The 19,424-nt window shown below is 35.9% G+C and overlaps 2 protein-coding genes across 2 annotated transcripts; one reads left to right on the top strand and one right to left on the bottom strand.

The window, feature by feature from the left end:
* Positions 1-968: 968 nt before the first annotated feature.
* On the top strand, positions 969-2,428 carry LOC113301686 (xylulose 5-phosphate/phosphate translocator, chloroplastic-like). The gene has a single exon (XM_026550475.1). The coding sequence runs from the start codon at positions 1,021-1,023 to the stop codon at positions 2,257-2,259; it is 1,239 nt and encodes a 412-aa protein (XP_026406260.1). The 5' UTR covers positions 969-1,020; the 3' UTR covers positions 2,260-2,428.
* A 1,414-nt stretch (positions 2,429-3,842) lies between these two features.
* Positions 3,843-7,448, bottom strand: LOC113301685 (protein NUCLEAR FUSION DEFECTIVE 4-like). The gene is made up of 3 exons (XM_026550474.1): positions 7,125-7,448; positions 4,568-5,466; positions 3,843-4,456 (listed from the first exon to the last, which is right to left on the bottom strand). The coding sequence occupies exons 1-3, from the start codon at positions 7,431-7,433 to the stop codon at positions 3,970-3,972; spliced, it is 1,695 nt and encodes a 564-aa protein (XP_026406259.1). The 5' UTR covers positions 7,434-7,448; the 3' UTR covers positions 3,843-3,969.
* Positions 7,449-19,424: the final 11,976 nt, after the last annotated feature.

The following is a 19,424-nucleotide window of genomic DNA, read 5'->3' as shown; positions in this document are numbered from 1 at the left end:
AACTTCAGTATCATCGCTTATTTTGCAACGACGCATTTGCATCATTGAAGCTACCCAACTTTTCATGTGTTGTATTAAAACGACCTGACAATATAAGAGCATCACGACTTCTTGGATTCCTAGTTTTCTGACAAAATTGTTTATTACGTTGTTGTTGAACACCATTGATAGGATCATGTATAAGTGCTACATAACCTCTGCAAATCATCCATACATACTTTGGACCGCAATATTTGGTGATAGAGCATTTTTTGTTGAAGTATTTTGTGTTTGTGATGGACCTGCCAATTTTATTTTATTTTTACGGATTTAATATCGAAAGTTTGAAATTAAAAGAATTTCTTTTTTGTGTATGAGATTATGGGTGTAAAAGATGTGATTTTATAGTTGAAAATAGATAATAGAATGAGATATATTAAATGAATTAGTCATTATCGGCTTAGCATGAGTCAATCGTCTCAGCCGAAAATATTCATCATCTCAATATCAGCCGATAATCGGCCTAGCCTTAGCCGATCGCTGAGGTTCAAACGGCGGTTTTAAGTTAAATTGATGGCCTCAACTTGAGACGCGATGGGAATATGCTCAGATTTGTACAATTACTCGTCCAATTTGACCATTTCTCTTGTCCGTTATGAGGTGATAGACATGTTCTAACGTGCTCCTGCTTCAGTGCAGGTTGTGACGAGGCTGGCAAAAGTCTACCATACTTTTATGAGATGGAATTCATTCAAGCCTACCCTGGACTTGTTCCAGGACAAAGGGCCATCGGATATCGGGTCGGCCTTTCTGTAACGTGCATGTCGATCATGTCCAAATTAAGTTCGGTCATAGAAAAAATACCGACGGATATCCCTTAGAATATTGTGGGGGCATCCCTTAAACAGTAATAATCGGCAGTTGTCTTATAATCCTACACCGGATCCACAGGATCTTTACTCTTCTCCTTCTCCTATAACAAAGATCTTCACCGAACTATCTCACTCCTCTCTGTACCTCTTTTCTGCAAACAAAATAAAAATGTTAACTTTAAACTCCGCCATCACTTACTCAAAACCTCACCAAAAACTCTCATTATTTTCGAATCGAAATGATCTAATACTCAAAATCCACTTCACAAAAACATCATTTAACAAACCCTTTTCTCAAATCTCTGAAACTTTAACTCTCAAATCTCAAATCCACCCAAACCCATCATTCGGGTTGTTTCCACTAAAATCCAAATCTCATATTCTCAAAGCATCAGCTTCTTCTGATGTTCCTGCTGAAGAACCAAATCTAGAGAAAGAAACTGAACTGATCCCAGAAAAGAAACCATTAAACCTTAAATTACCCCTCATTTTTGGTTTATGGTATTTCCAAAATATAGTTTTTAATATATACAACAAAAAATGCTTGAATCTTTTTCCATACCCATGGCTTTTAGCTTCATTTCAACTATTTGTTGGTTCAATATGGATGGTTGTTTTATGGTCATTGAAACTTCAACCAAAACCTAAAATCTCAAAACCATTTTTAATAGCACTTCTTGGACCAGCATTGTTTCATACTATTGGTCATATCTCAGCTTGTGTTTCTTTCTCTAAAGTTGCTGTTTCATTTACTCATGTTATCAAATCATCAGAACCAGTTTTTTCAGTAATATTTGCTTCATTTCTTGGTGATAAATACCCATTAGCCGTTTGGTTATCAATTTTACCTATTGTTTTTGGTTGTTCTTTAGCTGCTGTTACTGAAGTTTCTTTCAACCTTGGTGGACTTTCGGGTGCTTTGATTAGTAATGTAGGGTTTGTTTTGAGAAATATTTACTCTAAAAGAAGTTTAGATAGTTTCAAGGAAGTAAATGGGTTGAATTTATATGGTTGGATTACCATCATTTCATTTATATATCTTTTTCCAGCTGCAATTTTTGTTGAAGGGTCTCAATGGGTTGGTGGCTACCATAGAGCTATTGCTGCAATGCAAGCTTCAGGAGGAAGTCCTTTGAATCTTTACTTTTGGGTGACCTTGTCTGGGGTGTTTTATCATCTTTATAATCAGTCCTCCTACCAAGCTCTTGATGAAATTAGTCCCTTGACATTCTCTGTTGGTAATACAATGAAAAGGGTTGTTGTTATTGTTTCTACAGTTATTGTTTTCAGGAATCCAGTTCAACCTTTGAATGCTCTTGGTTCTGCAATTGCTGTCTTTGGAACTTTCTTGTATTCTCAAGCAACATCCAAAAAAGCAAAGAAAATTGAAGGTGAAAAGAAGAACTAATTTGCTTGTTTCTTTACGATTCATTGTTTCTTTTTGGTTAGACGCATAAGAAAGCAATCGAATTTTGGTGTTAGTTGTTTTCTATTACTGTGTTGATTAATAACAGAAATTGTCTTTATTTTTTCAATTAACACTTGTTCTTGATATGAATTACTCCTTTCTTATTATTCTTTCACTCTTAACTCAGCATTGCATATCTTCATAGCCCTTGGTGTTCATATGAATTATGTTTTGATTGTTAAAATATGCCTAGATCTACTTTGAAATAGAAATTCCAAATTTGTAGAATTTCTAGTTTCTAGTTAAACTCCAGAAATTGGATAGATTGGAAACTGGGATTATTAACATTGTAGAAGTATGCATATGGGTGCAAAGTAAATCATATGTGAAGAGAAAAAAGGAGAGGAAGAGATATAGTTAAGTTAATAGCAGATCACTAGTTGGGAGCTATTCAGAAGCCCTTTTATTCTTGCTCCATAAACATAATAATAGCCAATCCATGTTGTGCTTGTTTTTTGCACATCTAGTTAGTAATGCCTGAATTTTGCACTTCTATTCGACCGTAGGATCCTGATTGTTAGCACAAAAGAATGGAGTATTACTTTGAGCATGGGGAAGAAACTAGATATTTGCATGATGGGATATGAGAACAAGTTAAGAGAACCTATTCTGGTGGTTCTATGTTTGTTGTTTCATCAGCACAAGTGCACAACACAAAAAACAGGCTGCCCAAGTATTGAGCTTGAATAGAGGTGTTTAGACTTCCAGTCATTCTGTCTTCGTACCAAGTTTGTAGATTTTGTCTTCTAGAAAGAGATGTATTGGTTAGGAAATCTACACAAACCTTTTTCCCGAGAGGTCCATGATGTTCTATGGTAGTAACGCATCTATGTGTAATTTGTAGATTAGTAGAAACCTCTGACCTTTTCAGGAATGCCACTGTATACTTTTCCCTAGTGCAACCCTAAGTCATATTCTTTGATCAAGGAAGCCTAAACTGCCCCTTAAATTACCCGGAACACTGATATTAAGATCTTGTAATTTTGAAGTTTTCAAGTTGTAATAGAGATGAGCACTCCCGTCCAAAAATTGATATTAAAGCGGAATACATTTTTGATATTCCAGCAGTAGAAAAAGTAAAATTTATTTGTGTTTCCTTGTTCCTTGCTAGGTGTTAAAAAATTTGTACATGAATGCGATTTCTCCCAACATCTTCTAGCTGAAAGTATATAGGAATTTTCTTTATTCTTATGTTAAGCATCCCTGTTATTAAGAACACAGGTTTACTTTGACAAAAAATATTGAAGATCATTGGGCAAATTCTTTGTTGCGTCCCTATGTTGATGAACCATTTAATAAGATTTGCCTATTCTTCTCTAGTTGCTTCTGCTCCTATCATATTGGTTTCAGGGTTCCTTTCTGTTTGTCAGTGAATTGTCTGACTAGCTAGGGATATCTTGCGGATCGTAGATTGTTCTTTTAGTCTGTACTTAGACTAATATACTTATCACCATCGCCAGTCACCTCACAGTCTTTAGATGCCCAAGAGCAAATGCTTGAGAGAAAATGTGTTTTCCAACAAATTGCTCACAATGGATTTAATCCAAAAATAATAATTTTTGCTTCTTTGACTAATTACAAACTAATATTCCTCAGGGAATATGACTCTTTCCCTTCAATTTTATCTAAGTAATACAAATTGTACATCATTCAATCGACATTATCAGTTGTCAGAATCCTATTCTCTTCGAAGCGATTATAAGCAGGCTTTGTTCGCACGAAAAGAAGGCCACTAGATGACAAGCCGAACAACGAAATAACACCCCACCACAAGAATGTCTGCCAGTAACATTGTCTTCCCATACAAATCGATACTCCATCCACTATTTCCATGTTAGTCAATCCTGATGATTTAACATTACCATCATAAACCATTGCTGCAAGTAATCCATAAGCAAGAGAACCTATTGGGATGTTTGTGATCAGTATATTATGGTTGACACCCATACTGTTGGGTCCAAATAACTCCGAAGTAACTGACACTGCAGCTGCAAAAATGAATCCGGAGCTCAACCCAATCAGGGCTGTACCAGCTTCCAATGCCCTCTCACTACTGGATGTAGTGAGCAAAAAGAATGCAATTGGAGTAGGTAAAAGTGCAATTGCCAACCACCCTGTCCTTGCAAAGTACAGCTTCCTGCATTTTATCACATTTTATTTGTTTATGGTTCATAAGAAGAAACAAAAACATGGTGAGGGAACAAAGTTTTCTAAAGTAAAATGAGTGAATTCATTTTCGTTTACTTACGCACGCAAGAAGTCAGGGGCAGCAGAGAGTAACCGGCCAAAGAAGGAGCACGACGAATAAAGCGTAAGGAGCTCAGTAGTTTTGGAAGCATACCCAAGGGACTGTGAAATTTGACCTAGATTATTACTGTATACTAACCCAATTGTACCTCCACAAAAGTAAGCAACATAGTATAACCAAAAATCCAATCTGCTAACAAGAACTCTGGCAGGGTGTTCTTCTCCAAGAACCAACAACCGATTCTTGACGATCACCTTCTCATAACACCCTTCTTTCTCTTCCTCACTTTTCATAACATCATTCATGGTGTTCTTGTAATACTCTTCTCGCCCAATAAGTAACTCTTTGTGAAGCTCCAAATCATCAACGTCAACAAGGTTAAAACCAGAACCTTGCAAACGAAAACTCGCATGAATATTCTTAAGAGCCCAATCACGAGCATATACAATTCCAGGGATACACAAGGGAAGAACAAGGAAAAAAAGTGCACCACCAAAGATTATCCTCGCAGTTGAAGCAATCGTGGTTACTGAATTTAGTAACAGAAGGTACAGACCAGTAAAAACAGCGAGGATATTAAGAATAAGAAATATGAAGGAATCTCGACGAACAGCGTCCTGGGGTAAAGTTTGTAGTGGAGGTTGACGAAGGATAGGAACAAGAGCAGCAAAAGATGTGAAGAGTGGAAGGATAGAGTTAAGAATTAGATAAAGACTACATTCTGGTGAGGAAATAGCTTTGGCAGCAAGATTGTAAATTGCTGGACTAACTCTATTAAAACTAATGGTCAGAGATAATGCCAACGCTCTGTTTGTGGGGAAATTTTGATTACACAGTACAAAACATACTGTATTGAACCAACATATACTACATCCCGACAACAAGCATAGCAGAAATACCTGTCAGGATTTCAAATAACAAATTTAGTTGGTCTTTTTGCTGCATTTTAGCTCAATTTCCCTCAACAACCATTACAGCAGTTTACTAGCATAACGTCAAGATACTGTAATTTTTATTAAAGATGTAGAGTCAATATAAAAGCAACAATAATCCAATCGAAGCCACAAAAACATTATTTACTCTTATTTTAATTATTACCTCTTCACAGAACAAAAAATCTAAAGTAACTGTCGGAAGCGATACAAAACCAAACCACTTCACCTCTTCTTATAGGGTTCCTAGAGCTTAGTTTGTCTGGGACTACTATAGAAATTACCTTGCCAAGCAATACAAAACCAAACCACTTTACCTCTTCTTATAGGGTTCCTAGAGCTTAGTTTGTCTGGAACTACTATAGAAATTACCTTGCCAAACGCCAATTTACCATCAGAAGGTCACTATCGTATATGCCTTACTAGTATAACAAACACAAAAGTTCTCAACAAACCGCGACTTTTGACTCCTCCAGAGTCCAGAACCACCTTCTTTGAGTGGGACTCAATTCTCACCCCAAAAGGTTCTCTATTCTCTCTTTTAAGGCTTAATAACAAGGGACTCTCTTAGAGATTAACCAAGTAAGACGGTTTCTAATGGTCTTTTGACCATAAAGTGCAAAACATATTACACTGTCCACCAAATGGTCCATAGAGAACTACTGTTCCTGTTTCTTGATTTTTATGCTGTGTATTTGCTATGTCCTTGCATATCAAATGATTCCCGAGTGCACTGGCCTCGTGTACCCACGTGCAACACGCGCTCTGGAAATTTAAAGAAGACCTAAGGTATGACCAAGAAAAGACCAAAAAAAAAAAAAAAATTCAAGGCGTACTCATTTGATCTTTTGATTTTATCGTGACGTACAGACATTATATACACGCAGGTCCCACTCGGATTAGGAAATCAACGGTTAGTAATTCAGGAACAAATTAACAGTCAATTCGTAATAAAAGCAGCCAAAATATTTTAGGATGTAAATGGAATATTGAGTACATTAACGTGGTCCCTGATCTAGTGCCATATTAGTGGAGCAGCCGCGCTGGTTACTTCGAGGAGGATGCACCTAACAAGCTCTAATACACGTGTAGCAACGAACATTGGAGAGGTGTTGTCGACCTGAAAATTTGGGACCTAACCTAACCTTCAAAATTTTTCCTTTTCTAATTAGGTTTTTAATTTTAATTAATAATTAGAAACTAATTAATGTCAAAATCAATATACTAAACACGTTCTCAAAAGCGGTTATTAAATCCCATCAGTGTGGCACTAAGTTTGGCATCCCCAAAGAAAAAAAAATGGCATCAACTGAGAAGGAAAGTAACGCCATCAATGGCGAAAAAAAAATTAAAATAAATTAAACAAATGTTTCTGCGTTTAGTTCTCTGAAATTCGCAGTCAATCAATTTTACGAATATCTGATCAATTGAAATTACCTAATTGTCTTTCGACATCTAAAATCTGAAGAAGAAAAATGATAATCTGATTCTAAATTTCTAGGGTTTACGTGAATTGAAATAAAGAATGAACTCAATCGATTCTTCTTGAGATGAAAGATGAAATTTCATAAATATTGATACAGTGCAAAGAATTAAAGAATGAGAGCGAGTGCGAGAGTACTAACCCGGAAATAAGGGAGAGAGATGACATTCTGAAGAAGAAGCCATTGAAGACCATAACCAATGAAACCCATAAAAGCAGCCAAGAAAAGAACAGACCAAAGAGGGAAATATAAAAGAGCTAAACCAGAAGACCAACCAAAAACTTTACCAAGATCTGAAGCTGTTGCTAAATAATTCAATTGGACTTGTGAAATCCCCAATACTGATTTTAAACTTGATGAATATGCAGAGAAATCAAAATTTGTTCCTGTAAATGCTTGTATCCATATTGTTGCTACTAGTATCATCCATTTTCGTGATTGTCCAGCCATTCCTACAACTATCAAACCCTCAATCAACGAATTTCTTCCTCTTCTGCGATTACAATGAAATTGTTCTCTGAAGAAACCAGAATTTTGATGTGTTCCATTTTTCTTGTATATCTTTTCTCGTAAACCTTTCCCGTTTATATACTTTCAGGATGGGCTAAATAACTAAATAACCAAGTGTTTTGTTATACAAAGTGTTGGCACTTGGCACAGACTGTTATTCGAAATTGACACAGTCATTATTTTATTTTATTTTGATGCAAAACAGGGGGATGTAGAGAAATGGTATCGAAGAATAACGTCACAGATTAGAATTACAATCTGATCAAGATTAAAGTGATGATCGAGTCACTATTTATACAGGAATCCATACACAGATAGGTTGTCATGAGATGGCATTCTGTTACATCAGCAGATGAAAGTTTACATAACAGAAAGCAATAAATGCTGACAATGATTGTAAACACCTAACTGCACTAAAACATTCATTAAGTATTAGACACACTTCTTTAATTTACTAGCCCCCCTTAAGTTGAGTGTGGAAGGACAGTGAACACTTAACTTGTTGCGAAGAAAATCAAAACGATTGCACGCAAGGCCCTTAGTAAAAATATCAGCAACCAAGAGATCTGTCGAGATATAAACTATATGTAAAGTCTTGGACTGAATGAGCTCGCGAATGAAGTGAAAATCGATGGAAACATGTTTAATTTTGTTGTGCAGAACAGGATTAGAAGCAAGGGCAATTGAGATTTTTTTATCACAACCCAGAGTAGGAGAAGTTGGAAGAAATATGCTAAGATCTTTTAGAAGATGACAAACCCAAAGAACCTCTGCTGCAATATGAGCTAAAGAGCGATATTCAGCTTCAGTAGAGCTCCGAGCCACTGTTGCTTGCTTCTTGGAGGACCAAGAGATGGGATTGGATCCAAAGAACACAAAATAGCCGCATGTAGACTTTCTATCATCTGGATTCCCTGCCCAGTCAGAGTCTGAGAATGAAGATAAAGCTGTAAGACCTTTCTGAAGTATAATACCATATCTGTTGTATGTTTAAGATATCTTAAGATGCGTTTGGCTGCAATAAGATGAACATATGTGGGAGTACTCATATGCTGGCATACCTGATTCACGACATAACAAATCTCAGGCCTGGTCCAAGTGACATATTGAAGAGCACCAACCAAAGACCCGTAGTCTGTAGTTTCAGCTTCAGTGAGAGGAGTACCTTCATGTTTACTCATTTTAGTATCAGGAATAGCTGGAGTGGTGCAAGGTTTGGCATCCAGCATGTTAAACTTCTTTAGGAGATCAAGAACATACTTTGCTTGTGAAAGATGCATGGCAGAATTATTTCTCTTTACTTCAATACCAAGAAAATAGTGAATGGCTCCTAGATCTTTGATTGGAAACTGCTGACTAAGAGTAGCAATAACTTCATTGAAGAATGTTGAAGAAGATCCAGTAATGATAATATCATCAACATAAATGAGAACAGCTGTAATCTGAGAGCCACATTTATGAGTAAATAAGGAGGTATCTGCTAGAGATGCTTGAAAACCCAGAGCAGGTAAAGAAGAATCCATAAGCTTATCATACCATGCTCTTGGTGATTGCTTAAGACCATAAATGTATTTGTTGAGTTTGCAAACATGATGAGGCTTGGTTTTATCCACAAAACTAGGTGGTTGTGCCATATAAACATCTTCCTGGAGATCTCCATGAAGAAAAGCGTTACTTACATCAAGTTGCTTGACCATCTAATCTTTATGAAAAACAATTGAAATAAGTAATCTGATAGTGGTTGGCTTGGCCACAGGACTGAAGGTCTCAGTATAGTCAATTCCCTCATGTTGATAGTAGCCCTTAGCAACTAGTCGATCCTTGTGCCTCTCAAGAGATCCATCTGGATTATGTTTCAGCTTAAAATCCCATTTACAGCCAACTATATTCATGCTAGGAGAAGGAAGAACATAAGACCAAGTATCTGCATCTTGGAGAGCTTTATGTTTATTTTCTGTTGTTGTGAGCCATTTAGGAATTTTACAGGCTTGAGTGTAAGATGTAGGAATAGAAGGAGTAACATGCACCATGAGAGCAGAAGAAATAGCATGTTTAGTTGTAAAATAAGTTTTTGGCTTTATTATACCTCTTTTACCTCTAGTTATCATCTGATGAGCATTTTCAACAACTGTGGAAGTTAGAGGAGCTGTGGAAGAAGTAATATCAGTAGTTGACACTGTCTCTGGTGTGGGAGTATCAGTTGGCAATGTGCTAGAGATAATAGGTGTAGCTGAAGAAGTAGCTTCAATAACTGGCACTGTCTGTGAAGTATGAGTAGTGTCTGAAGAGATGAAAACATTTGAAGTGGTATCTGAAGGATGAAACACTGAAGGAGCATCAATAACACTTGTTGAAGTAGGAGTATCCACTGGTGTAGAGGGAAGTACAACATTTGAATGAAACAAATGAGAAGTAGTGTTGATGTTGGAGACTTTGAACAATTTGCAGGCCATGGCTGGAAAATGAGACTCATCAAAAGTAACATGCCTAGATATGTAGACCTTTCTGGAATAAGGATCAAAGCATCTATAACCCTTCTGAGAAGAAGAATATCCAAGAAAAATGCAAAGTTTGATTCTAGGTTCTAATTTATGATTAGTATATGGCTTCAACCAAGGGTAACAAGCACAACCAAACACTTTGAGACCGTTGTAGTTTGGAGATGCACCATAAAGTTTCTCATATGGAGATAAGAAGGAAATAGAAGTAGCAGGCAATCTGTTGATCAAGTAATTTGCTGTCTGAAAAGCATCAACCCAAAAAGAGTCATCCAGGTTTGCTTGAATGAGTAATGTTCTGCCAAGACCAACTAGATGTTTGTGTTTAGATTCAGCCACTCCATTCTGCTCAGGGGTGTGTGGGCAAGTGTATTGATGTAGAATACCACTGTTAACTAATAAAGTTCCAAGTGTTGTGTTAATAAATTCACCTCCTCCATCTGATCTAATTACCTTGATGCTGAGATTAAAGACATTTCAACTTATAATTTGAAATCATAAAAGACAGTTGCAAAATCTGATTTTCTCATTAATGAAAAGATCCAACAATATTTTCTATAATCATCAATGATGTTACAATAGTAAGTAAAACCACTATTGGACATAACAGGACTAGGACCCCATAAGTCCATATGTAAAAGTTGGAGTGGTTTGGTAGAAACAGAAGAAGATATAGCAAAAGGTAGTTTATGAGATCTTCCTAAACTGCAATGACTACAAAACACATGACTCTTATGAATGTCAACATTGAGACTATGACTTATTCTTTGAAGAGACTGAAAAGATGGATGACCAAAGCGCATGTGCAGTAAGCTAGAAGATACTGGAGTAGCTGAATAAGCAGAATAGCATGTAGAAGCAGTACATGATGATGAAGAAGTTACACCATGAGGTGTTGAAGTTGTGGATGATAGAAATGGCATTGGATATAAACCACCTTCACTCTGTCCTTGGAAAATTCTCTTCCCAGAGTTGAGATCCTTCACATAAAAGTGGTCACCCTCAAAAGTTGTACTACATTTATTGTCAGTCGTAAACTTATGTACTGAGAGTAATTTGTGTGAAGCAGAAGGAACATGTAGAATACCAGGTAATGAAACAGAATTACATAGTAAAAATTTAGAAGAATTACCAACATTATTGATTTTCATACCTTCACCACTAGTTGTGGAGATTTGTTCATTGCCGTTATAGGAATGATAATCTGTGAGATCTGAAGCATCAGTTGTGATATGGTTTGTTGCACTAGAATCATCACACCATGGATTCTCACCTAAAATATCAGCTGTAGCCATCATAGCATGAAGATTTTGAGGAATTGGCCTTCCTTGATATGAAAAGTTCATCCTTTGATTACACTCAATTGCTGAGTGACCATCCTTGAAACAAATTTGACACACAATTGGCTTAGAATATCTGGATGAATTAGAAGATGAAGCTTGAGAGTTATGGTTGAAAGGAGGCTTCATTGGAAAAGCATAAGCTGAAGAAGTTGATGATGAGAATGACATAGGAGATGGCGATGGAGATCTGAAAGAGGAAGCAGATCTTGGATGATAGTATGAATTTGGTGGAGGAGAGTTTCGATAAGGTTGAAATAATGGTTTATTTGGTCTAAAAGCAGCAAAAGCTTTAGATTCATCAGGGTGAACAAACGATTTGGATCTTTCTTGTAAGAAAATCTCCTCACTAATTAGCAGATTATGTAATTCTCATATAGTAACTGGTAGATTGCGAACTCGGATTGAGGTAGCAAACGAATCGAAGATTGAATTTAATCCATTGAGAATGCAAACAAGAATTTCACTACCATGAACTAGAGATCCAGCAGCAGCAAGAGAATCTGTGATTTCGCTCAGATATTTGATAACAGGAGTATTACCTTGTTTGAGATTGGACAGTTTGGTGCGAAGTTGGATGATATGAGTAGATGATGTAGTGTCAAATCTTTCTTCAATGGCTTTACACAGATCGAACGATGTAGTTGGACCAACTACATATGGTAGAACACTATCTGAGATGGTAGACTGAATCCAGAGAAGGAGAGTTTGATCTTCATCATTCCAGTGAACGGAATCTGGATTGATTGCATCTTCAGGAACTCCTCTAGCACGAACATAGATGTACTTATTAGGGAAAGGAATAGATCCATATATGAGACCTAAGACCTTGAATTTCTTGAATAATGGAAGTAACAAAGATTTCCAGGTGATGTTATTATGATCTTGAAGTTTGTAGTGAAAAATGTTTGCAATTGTGTTTAAAGGAATTTTAGAAATGTTTGATTCCATGATGAATCAAGATGAACAGAAAGAAGAAATTGAGAAGAATCTAAAGAAAAAGAAAGAGTTTTAATGGCTGAAACGTGATGAGAAAAAAAAAAGGTTATCAGGCCCTCATCGACTCTGATACCATAGAGAAATGGTATTGAAGAATAATGTCACAGATTAGAATTTCAATCCGATCAAGATTAAAGTGATGATCGAGTCACTATTTATATAAGAATCCGTACACAGACAGGCTGTCATGAGCTGGCATTTTGTTACATCAGCAGATGACAGTTTACATAACAGAAAGCAATAAATGCTGAAAATGATTGTAAACACCTGACTGCACTAAAACATTCATTAAGTATTAGACACACTTCTTTAATCTTCTAGGGTGAAACTAAAACAGAAGAGTGCGTATCCTCCAATATTGCACTTGCAATAAAATTTGGAGGACATTCAAATCAAGTTTGCGTAATGTTATGAATTCTAGCATGTTTTGCCAGCCTATCTGCTGGCTTGTTTATTTTCCTACTTATACACTTTCAAATCCAAAAAGGATGATTTTCCAGCATAGTTCTAATGTCTTGTATCATAGTGTGGTTCTCCCGTGAGGCATGATTGAGATCATTGACTGCCTTGATTACCAGTTCAACATCCATTCCAAAAGTTGCGAATTGTACGTCTAGATCTTCTGCACACTGCATCACCTGCAAATGTTCCCTGCATTCTGCTGCTTCTTCATTCAAGAGTCCATTTGCATGATCGCATCTTGCTTGGACACAGTCATTATCTGTGTTCCTATAGTTGAGTTGAAAAAGGATAAAATAGATAAAAAAAAAAACGCAAGGAATAATTACAAGACATACATGGAAAAATAAAGTTTGGAAACATATGTATAGGAGGTAAGGTAGAGTTTTCCTTTTTCTCCCCTCTCCAAGCGATTTAAGACTTAGAAAAAAAAAACTCAAAAATCACTTCCATCTTCTTTGCTCATCTCTGCTCGTTTTCAAGCGGACCTGGTGATTAAGTAATAGCAAGCAACAATAAAAAATGTTGTGATGAAATTACGGGATACTGTCACAAATTAGGGGATACTTTATTTTGCAGGCGATATTGTTTTTCAATACTAAGTGTAACAATAAGCATTAAAAAACAATGCTAACTGCAACAAAAAGTATCCCCAAATTTATGGGGTATCCCAGACATGATTTTTTTTTCTGGATTTCTTATTTGAATTAGTAGGTGGTAGTTTAATTAGGTTCGGCTTTAATGTTTATCACTTGTTGTTCAGTAAGGTTCCTGCTTTCTTACGGGGTTTGTGTTCTGCCCTTCATTGGGTTTTTTTTTTTTTGCTTCAAAAGCAATTCTTTTCGTTATCAATGTTATTCTACTTTAAGGTTTAAGAAGTTTTTGTTAAGTGACGAAATCTAGAAACACGAAACTTCAATTTCGAGGTTAAGATTATATGTTTATTACTCTTTTGGTATAAGAGTTCATCTTACTAAAGAAGACAAGTTTCGATCAAAATGGTTGGTGTTTTTGACGAAAACCATCCCACCTCTAATTCAATTGGTTCTCTCCTTATACGTATATTTGTGCTTCACCTGAGTTCCTTCTCTTTCTCTAGTTGGAAATTTCGGATTTGTCTTTTCTTTTTATTTATGTGTGTTTCTATTTTGGTTATTGGTATTTTCAATCCCTTGTAACCTTGACTGGACATTATTGCAAAGAAATTTCTTTTAACGATAAAAAGAAAATATCCAAAATTACTACTAAAAGTCATCTCTTTAAAAAAAAATTCTTTAGATATGTGAAAAAGAATTCACAAAACATGTAAAGAAAAAGTGAACTTAGAATAATTAATTCTATAACAGACAAGTAATGCTGAGAGGGGTATTGGGAGAATCCCACCATGTATGTATGTTATCTTGCAACGAGTGTTTGTCGAGAGTATGTGCCACTTCATTGGCATCTCGCTTGATAAACTGGAAGTAGATAGATCTGAGCAAGTGATATTGAGCTAAGATACTTTCGATCATGCATCACACTGTCCATAGGATAACAGTAACCTCACCATTGAGAATGTGAGATAATTATTAACAATTTCCTTCATTCTATGACTCTTAAGGGCTGCAATTCTATACTTGTCCGAAAGCTAAAAATAATGCAATCGACTTCAGCCACTAACGGATGAACCTAGTTCACGGGAGTTGAAGCAGCTGCAAGAAATTGCTAATTTGAATCTCTTGCAACTATAACAAGAACGAAACCAAAGTCATTGGTCGTTCCATTAAAATTGGTCTTCATATAACCCGATGTAGGCAGAGTCCAAATTAGAATGGATGTTGGAGTAGTAGTTGGCTCAACTTTGTGGCCTTCATCTTGTGAACATTAGCATGTAAACATAAAATAAGATGGGATTTCTTCCCCAATAAAGATTGTTAATTAGTTAAATCTCTCATAAAGATTGCTAATTACTGAAACCTCCCATCTTCAAGTTATATATATATAGGTGTAAGTTGGATTACACATAGACGGTTTAATAGTAGCAACCTTTTAAAGAAAAAAACACTGAAGTACCCTTTCACATAAAGTAAGTTGTGTACACGTGCGAGGATGAACTCGTAGAGATGAGTGAGGATGAACCTGACTTAGAAGAATCAATTGACCATTTTCAGGAATCTGATGACCTTGAAACTAGGGAAGTTGTGACTAGTCTTTATAGAGACACTGAAAACTCTAAGTTTGGGGGTGATTTTTATTCTCCATGTGCTTTAACTCTTACAAAGGTCCCTCACTTGGAACTTAACATATATGCCTCAACCATTTTACAAGATTATCTTCAAACACGTTTTCCTGAACCTAATGATGTCCAGAAAGAAGTTCAGTTGTTAGAAACCCATCCTCTGGTTGATGTGGTTAACCCAGGTTACGATACCTCGATTGACTTTGTTTTCCCACCAAAAATTTTTTATCCAATTGTGGGAACTTATGACATTCAAATGTGTCAGATATTAAGTTTCGAGACTAAACCTAATTACTTTAGGAGATTAGGGTCGACATACTTGTTTAAGGAAGACCACCACTCTCTTTGTGGTCAGTTGTGTAAGTCAAATTTGATTGACTAAGGATCCAAAATTATTTAGGTTATTATTATGTGCTTCTAAGTTTTTATTTGAGTTTTTCCAGACTCTAGAACCTAAACATTCGGATCTAAATTTTGATGAAATGCAACCCAGGAAAATATGTTATCTAGACCCAGTTATAGAACCTGAACCTGAACCACAACTAGATGTAGTTGTCTTAAATAGGAAACTAGACAAGGGTGTGCTTTATTTGTTAACTTTCTTGGCATGGTGCAGATTCCTCTTACTTGTGATAGCTCTATTTGGTTTTGGTGATCCGCAGTTATTCCTTCTATTACTTTATGATTATATAAGGTGACTAATCCTTTATTAGTCTGGCTGAAGACTTTAAACTTATCAATTCTTGGGAGGTAACCCAATCTCATGCAATACGGTAATATCTTTCCTTAACTCTTTTGCTTCAAATGGTAACAGTTTCTCCTTGTTCATATGGTTTTAATTTTATCTTTAGAACATTGAGGACAATGTTAAATTTTAAGTTTGGGGGTATGTGAGAAACTTTTTAGTTGCAATAAATAAACTCCATAGCCTAGAAATTTATGTTTATTAAGGATGGCACTAACCAATCTAAGTGGACGGAAGCATCTTGGTTATAGGAGTTGAGGAACCAATCTGATTAGATGGAAACATCTAAAGAGTCTATTCATAAAAGCACAGAGCTCGGGTGTTAGAATTAAAAAAAAAACATGGTAGTTTCGCGATATCTCGTTGAATCCTAATCCCTGTTTTTATTTCTTAAGTGATTTGGTGGGGCACACGATTCAAGTTGTTACCGTTGCTAGGTGAAATAGAGTGATTGAGATACAAAAAAAAAAGAAAAAAAAAAAGAGACCAGACCATCAGACCAACCGAAATAAATTCAATAAATTCGACCATTGGAGCCCTTGTATATGCCAGTTGTGTTGACCTAGAGTTAGGATTATCACCCGTTGGTTCCCTTATATATGCCAGCTGTGTTGATATTAGTCAGACCGGTATCTCAGTCCATTAGGATAGGTTTACCTTAGTCAACATCAAAACCATCTATGTTTTTATCTACATCCATCTTCTTAATCTTTCCATGTGATTGGTTGACTCCGGTTATGATGTACAGAAACTATCTGAGTAGAGCTCTGTCACTTATATGCATTTTAGTATGCTTGAGTGCAAACTCGTGTACAACAATTGGAATTTCGCATCAGGGTACTTCCTCCTGTAGTCAATGAAAGTATGCCAACCAAGGAGATTCTTTAGTGCCTTCCAAGGTTTTGCGTAGATAGCTAGGGTCCGGAGTAAAGGTTTTGTGGGTACACCTCTGGTAAACCCTCCGGAGACAACACTCCGCCGCTAGGGCCACCTAGCGGTTTAACGGCTTGCTGCACGTGCTAAGTGTAGTCATTTTTATTTTTCTAGATTAGATTCGCTCGAGGACTAGCAAATAATAAGTTTGGGGGTATTTGATAGACACATTCTTGTGACCAAATTGTCCTCAATTTTCAGTATTGTTGGTACTCGATTTTCTACTTATTATGGTGTTTTATGTGTTTGTAGGTATTTTTGGAAAATTCGGCTCAAAAAGTTGGTATAGGCACCCGGAGGACACATGTTATCGGACTCTCAGTTTTGGATAAGGGGGACCTAACTGATAAGGGGAACCCCAGGGAGCCAACTGCTAATCGCACCCCATTACTGGTTAGGGGCTCCATCTTCTTCCTTGATTTGAAAAGAAAAATTGGCGGGAAATTTGGTTTCAACGGTAAAGGATTTATTATCTTTAAGATAAGAATATCTTCTTGCCTTACAAACATGAAGTTTTGAAGAAAAAGAAAGTTATCTTGTATTAAACAAGAAAGATATCCTTAGAAGATTTTATCTTGGATTTTATTCTGCGAATTAAAGAAGATATGGGTTTAGTAAAGACATATATAGAATAAAGAGAAGGAAAAATTCTTGAAAATATTTTTAATTAAAAAGAAGAAGATTTTGGAGTTATGGAAGAATATATTTGAGTGATGTGTATTTGTGTGTATAAATAGAGAGCTAGAGAGCACATTTGGGGGGAGTTTCGGAGAGAAAAGAAAATCACTGCTTTAATAATTTTCTCACATTTTCATCATTTGTAAACCACTTTTTGAGCCATGAATAAATATTTGAAGTGTGTTTTCGATGTGATGAGCTAATCCCTAACATTGGGACGACGGAGGAAGACGAATTTCATACATGGGTAAAATTATTTAATTCTTTTAAGACTTTTGCATTAATTTTAATTGAAATATGATTTGAATTAATTGGTTATCATTTAATTTGATGAGGTATGCTTAGATTAAATGTTTTGATACATCATGCTTAGGATTTACAACTAATCTTTTGAGAATCTACCTTGGCAAAATCAGAGTCCATGTTAATTTTATTTATTGAGCTTTAATTGTTGAGAATAAATAAATCGAACCCTATGTTATGAATTCGACGAAATCCTAGTCCCAGTAACTCTCTTCATCTTGTGACAATATTTTGTATATATTTTCTTTTATTTTAGTTTATTAATTCTTAAAATCAATCTCATCAAGTCCGAGTGAACGACAACTCTATTTACCACTGTATAAAATTCGATCACTTGAGCTTCCTATATACCTAGTTCTTCTTCTACTCATGATTGAAAGAACAAAGCAAGAACAAATAGGAACACTTACACGGTTCGCGAACTGTTTCTAATGGTAGATATGCAAGCAGTTGATAGCCTCAAAAATTATTCGTAAACCAAAGTTCGAGAGCTTCTCATGAGTTCACTGACGCAAACCAAAATTAATTTGGTTAAGAATTGAAGAATCAATGAGGTCAGAAGAGAACTGTTGCTCTTCTTCGTTTACGAAGTGAAGAGGTAAGGAAGAAGGATGAAAAGATCGGAGTGATTCTCTTTATTTTTTTTCTTCTTTTTATGTGTGGGGTGAACCAGGCAGACACGTTCGAGAACTGGATTATCTCATGAAACGGTTATGGTTTGAAATGTGCGAACCACTCATGTGCACGTTAAGAATTTGTTTGGCACACACAAGGAGCAATAGCTCAATATCCTTTTGTTAATAATTGTTGTAGAACAAAAATTATTCTTGTACAACATGACACTGAGAAAGATCTTCTTTCCAAATACTTTTACATCTCTCAGTGTTGAGAGAAACCCAAGGAACTGTTTTTATAGATCTTTCAAAAAACTTCCACAGAGCATAAGAAAAATTGTGTTTCTGTTTTCTTATTTTATACCTTACAAAAAACAGTTTCTTCAGGTAATTTTCAGTATCGCAAAGGGAAACTTTTTTGATAAAAAGAGACATCCTAATTTCTTCATAAGAAGAGACAATACTATTATGTTGGTAAGATGCATCAGGAATTGACCAATGCATTTATTCATGTTTAGAGGTGGTACAGTCAGAAGTTTTATACTTAAACTCTTCTTGTAAATCGCTTAGTTTACTACAACTCGTTGGATTACACATAAGAGGAATATTTCTCTCACCGATTAATAAATCAATGTCAACCTCAACATGAATATTATTCATCATAACTTGATTTAGCCTATCAAGAGATTCTCGTTCTTTCTGGAGAAATAAATCAACATCGGAAGTTAAGCTTTCAAGTTTCTTTTCAATCCCTGAAACAACTTCAAGGGAATTTAAACCTGGTGGAGGTTTCGACAGAATTTTTCTATAGACTTAATTAAATAAGACATGGAAGAGAATTATGGAATCCCTGGATCTGGTGGTGCATTTATTGAGATACCACTTTTGTCCATAGAGTCAGATCGCTACAAACACAGACTTGCAAGGTCTTAATCGTTTTTTCCTGCTCTGATACCAATTGAAACAACGGGGGTCTAACAACCACACCCAATATTTTTATTAGCAATCTGTATGGACAAACTCCAATTTACTTTCGAGAAAATCAACTAGACAGTCAGACTCAATCTAGATAAAAAGTATATCAAAGAGTATATCTCAATCTCTCGATTTGATATATACTCAAGCAAATAGAAATCTGCGAGTC

The sequence above is a fragment of the Papaver somniferum genome, chromosome 8 (assembly GCF_003573695.1).
Source record: "Papaver somniferum cultivar HN1 chromosome 8, ASM357369v1, whole genome shotgun sequence".
Taxonomy (NCBI): domain Eukaryota; kingdom Viridiplantae; phylum Streptophyta; class Magnoliopsida; order Ranunculales; family Papaveraceae; genus Papaver; species Papaver somniferum.
The sequence above is the reverse complement of the archived record's forward strand: the minus strand, read 5'-3'. Positions and strand labels throughout refer to the sequence as shown.

What these genes read in the sequence shown, in the direction of transcription:
- LOC113301685 (XM_026550474.1), bottom strand. Translation starts at nt 7,433, where the DNA reads ATGGCTGGACAATCACGAAAATGGATGATACTAGTAGCAACAATATGG. An exon ending in TCTCTCTCCCTTATTTCCGG is followed by an intron (nt 5,467 to 7,124) that starts GTTAGTACTCTC and finishes AAATCCTGACAG; the next exon opens with GTATTTCTGCTATGCTTGTT. An exon ending in GCCCCTGACTTCTTGCGTGC is followed by an intron (nt 4,457 to 4,567) that starts GTAAGTAAACGA and finishes GATAAAATGCAG; the next exon opens with GAAGCTGTACTTTGCAAGGA.
- LOC113301686 (XM_026550475.1), top strand. Translation starts at nt 1,021, where the DNA reads ATGTTAACTTTAAACTCCGCCATCACTTACTCAAAACCTCACCAAAAA.